This window comes from Cephus cinctus, unplaced genomic scaffold (genome assembly GCF_000341935.2).
Source record: "Cephus cinctus unplaced genomic scaffold, Ccin1 Ccin1_scaffold1101, whole genome shotgun sequence".
Taxonomy (NCBI): Eukaryota; Metazoa; Arthropoda; class Insecta; order Hymenoptera; family Cephidae; genus Cephus; species Cephus cinctus.
Window position 1 is genome coordinate 71,228 of NW_014333611.1, and position 4,102 is coordinate 75,329.

At 51.0% G+C, this 4,102-nt stretch overlaps 1 protein-coding gene across 1 annotated transcript in view; it reads right to left on the bottom strand.

Moving 5' to 3' along the window:
• The window catches only part of LOC107272055 (homeobox protein unc-4 homolog), a 94,793-nt gene that overhangs the window by 70,529 nt on the left and 20,162 nt on the right, over positions 1 to 4,102 (bottom strand). Inside the window, exon 2 of the mRNA XM_015748775.2 lies at positions 2,183 to 2,460. Within this exon, the coding sequence (XP_015604261.1) occupies positions 2,183 to 2,460 (278 nt within the window). The remainder of the gene's footprint in view (positions 1 to 2,182; positions 2,461 to 4,102) is intronic.

Sequence of the window (4,102 nt, forward strand, 5' to 3'; positions counted from 1 at the left end):
CCAAACCCCTCGTCAAAATCTCTCACACCCATTAACAGAATTTGCACGTGCACGATGACGATTACAGCAACGCACACGCATTTCGAAATGCGTGTCAACGCCAGAGCAGATTGTCACTGTCAGGCCGTGGCCGCCTACCAAGCGTTTGTCCATTAAGCTAACGGCTTATTAATATATCAGTTTGGTTTGGCTCGTGGTTAACTTACCCGAGGATGGAGCAACGTTGCGCAATCGCTGCTGGAGGTTAAAAAGTCGGAAAATGCCAAAACGCGTCGTCGAGCTGTTTATTCGTTTCAGTGTTTCCGCGCGTCGCCAGGCGGCGCCACCGGCGTCAAGGATGCATTATGGGTAACATGCGCGCGCATCTCGATCGGTAAAGCGAAGCTTCTCGTGATTTTTTAAAGCTTCGTTTTCGACTCTTGGAATGATTTTAATTCGTTAAGGATCAGCCGTCCGGTCGCAGTCGTAGATCGGCTACGCGACTCTACGTGTTTTCCCGGTAGTAGAGGCGGGTTAGACGGTAGAGGATGGATAAAAGAAGCCAGTGAATAACTCGAGACTGATATAAGTCCTTTTATGTTCCCCCGTAGGAAATCCAAAGCAATAAAAACGTGAAGGTTCGAGTCCGGAATACGAAACGTAGGACGGACACCTCGAGGAGCGAAGAGAGAGAGAGAGAGAGAGAGAGAGGGGACGAAGAAGCGAGTCTCAGGAGGGAACGGGCGAAGAGCGAAGAGTCCTCCCGGAGGGAGCAGCTGGGCCAAGAAGACTTGACAAGGGACACGTAGAGCCAATAGGCTCCGCGATGCGTCCGAAGCCTCTTGTTGTGCGCCTCTGCTTTTTCGATTTCTCGGCTTCTTGTAGCGCATAAGTATAACAAGACAGGTAACAGGCTACTAACTGGTAGACTGGTCGACTTGACTGTTTTTTTTTTCCTTTTTCTTTTTTCAGGCTACCACCACCGGGGGCCCCGAAGACCCACTCAGGACACACCGACCATATTTCACGGCGCGCCTCTCGCTCGCGGAGATATTTCGGCAAATTCAATACTGCAGGTTCGAGAAGGGAAAATTTTGAGGTCGACCGTCTATTCGATATTTCGAGGTTAGGTCGAGCGATTATTCATTTCCGGATCGCTACGTTATTTTTCTTTTCCCTATGGATTTCCCACCGTTTAAGTTTAAAGGCACGTCTTTCCGCAAAGTGACAGCATTTACGTTAAAACCAGTGACCAGAAGTCCCTTTTTCCTCGTATCGTCCCAGGCACGATGACCGTCGAGTCAGTGCAGCGCTGGAACGGCCAAGCGTTAAAAAGGCACCACGCGAGAGCGTGTTGCGGGCTTAAATTAATGGGGGTGGACTACGAGTGACAGCGGTGATAATTCATAGCGCGGCCAAGAGTGGCAAACCTTAATGGAACCGGGTTCCCGAGTGACGGGCAGTCCTGGAAATCGGGCACCTAAAGGCAATTTCGAAAGGCGACCGGGAGTCGGCAAGGTACCCAAGTGCCGATCTCCTCGGCCCAATAGGGTGCTGGCAAAGCGAGGAGACGATTCGCGGGGAAAAGAAAAACCCGCCTGACCCCGCGGAGGAACCAAAAATTGCGCAAACGGCCGTGATACGAGAGCGCCGGACAAAACGCTGTGAGAAACCGGCGGAGAAACCGGTAAGGCATAAAAGTGGCCCTTAGGCATTCACTTGGCGAAGCGGAGGAGAAGCTCGGTGCAGAAAAAGCCAGACCGACCGAAGAATGCATCTCGCGCGCCAACGGGCAGAGGTGCGAGATGCATTCTTCTTCCTTGGCGGAACGAGCCGATCCGCGAGACCGGCTTCGCCGTTTCTGGGTAATCTTCGCGGCCGGCTAAGGGCACGTTAATAAGGGCCGGCTAGAGCTCTGCATTACCGACCGGGGGCTCAACGGCTAATTAGTCCAGACTCCTGACGCATCGGCGGACGCGAAAAAACACCGTGCGACTTTCTCGGAGCGCGTCGCGCGACATCAGCGGTTGGGGTCAAGACCCTCCCCACCACCCACCCACCCCAAGCGCGATTCTTCCACCTCAACGACGCCCGCGTGGCGGAGCGACCCGAGCGAGGATCTTGTAAACATGCCTTAAATAGTTGACGAATTTTATGGACGCGACGTAAAACAAGAAAAGGGGAAAAATGTTCAAAAACTCACCTGTGTCTCCGTGACGTTCAGCAGCTTCGCCATGTCGGCCCGTTCCGATGAACTCAGGTACTTCTTCACCTCGAATTGCTTCTCCAGCTCGAATATCTGGATCCCGGAGAAGGTCGTCCTCGCCTTCTTCTTCTTGCGGTCGATCTCGCTCGCGTCCTCGGGCTCGCCGGCCCTGACTTCGCCGCTACTACCCTTGCCGACCGGAAGCGACTCCTTCGCGCTGGTCTCGATCTTCTTTCGTTTCACCGGCGGCGTTTTGGCTACTGGGCTCACGACGTCTGTAACGTGAAAATACAACATTTTTATAGTTTTACGAACACTGCCACGGAGGTTGGTCGGCGGTTCCACCTTTATTGAGGCGATGAAAAATTTTGACGAATTTAGGAAAAATCATTTTATTTTACGACGTTCCCTGATACCTTAAATCAGGCTTGTGGCCATCGCTTTTGTCATGGCAAGCTGATCAAAGGTTGGACAGCCCAAAGAAAGAGAGAGAGAGAGAGAGAGAGAGAGAGAGAGAGAGAGAGAGAGAGAGAGAGACGCTGATCCCGAGACTAAGAGAGAGAGAGAGAGAGAGAGAGAGAGAGAGAGAGAGAGAGAGAGAGAGAGAAGCGCTGATCCCGAGACTATCTGATCGAGTCCTCCAAAGCACAACAGCACCCACCATCATCGTCGCCATTATTGGCCTCAAATCCTCAGGCACGGGAATAGCCATTCGCCGATATATATATATATACACACACGACACATACGAAATACCTGTATATTCCCATAGAAACCTCGACGTATACACGTACCACAGCGGCTATCGATTATCCGGTATCGCCACACCGGCAGTTCACACTAATTAGCACTAGGGTCATATTAATAGGATCAAATTGCAGAAGCATCCAACCGCGATCCTGAACTGTGCTGCCCTCTGTGTTTCGTAACGAACTTTACAAAGGACACGTTCCGAAAAGCATCGAACGGTTACGATAATCAGCCAACCCTCGTTCGTAAAACGTTCAACGTTGTGAATCGTGACGTACCTACCCCCCCCCCCCTCCCTCTTCCATTATCGACATCCGAGATAACAATGATATCAATTAACGAACCAAGAAAAAGTACTAAGGTCAAAGAGGCGAATATCGGCGGCGCCCGTAAAATCACGGACGAGAACGACAGTCAGCGCCACGGACGGTTAAATCGGGCAATTAGAAAAGCTTCTAGAAAAACCCGAAGGCCAATCGAAATTCTGCCAACACACTGATCCTCCTTCGAGCCGCTACGGTACTACCCCATATACGTTACACGTCCTCCATTATCGTCCTATTCCAGATACTCCGACTCCTCCGTCATCCAGAGTTTATCGATCGGCAACCCCCTAATTCCGGAACACCCCAAGTCCTCCGATTGGGTCTGCTCTCGGAAGCAACCGAATATAACCTGCCAATGTTTCGGGCACCTCGAGGGTTGACATTGCCGTCCGATTAAATATCATTATGCTCATCAGCCTGCGTAATCCGTTTACCCCCGATAGATTCGAGCTGATACAAAATTTAGATTAAGTTCACTCCCGAGACGGGCAATAACGTTCAATGGATGTGCCAATATAATTCCGTGGGATTACCTCAACTACCGGACCGACCAAAATCGCTTGGCAAATACAGTATGAATCGAATAGTTGGAAAAAAAAAAAAATAGTGAACCAAGCTTTATTGTCACGCGACCCCAACCGGGACGAGTCTCGTGAATCGCGTCACGTGAAAACAGCCAAAATACATCGCGGACTCGTTAGCCGCGCTAAATAAATATGGCGGCCACCGAGTCTTTAATAGCACGCAGAATACACGTCATTGTTGATTATGGCATTCAACGTGGTACAGGCGTTTGTTTGCGTAGCTGGATGGACGAGGCTGGGCCAAGAAAGGGGTTCGA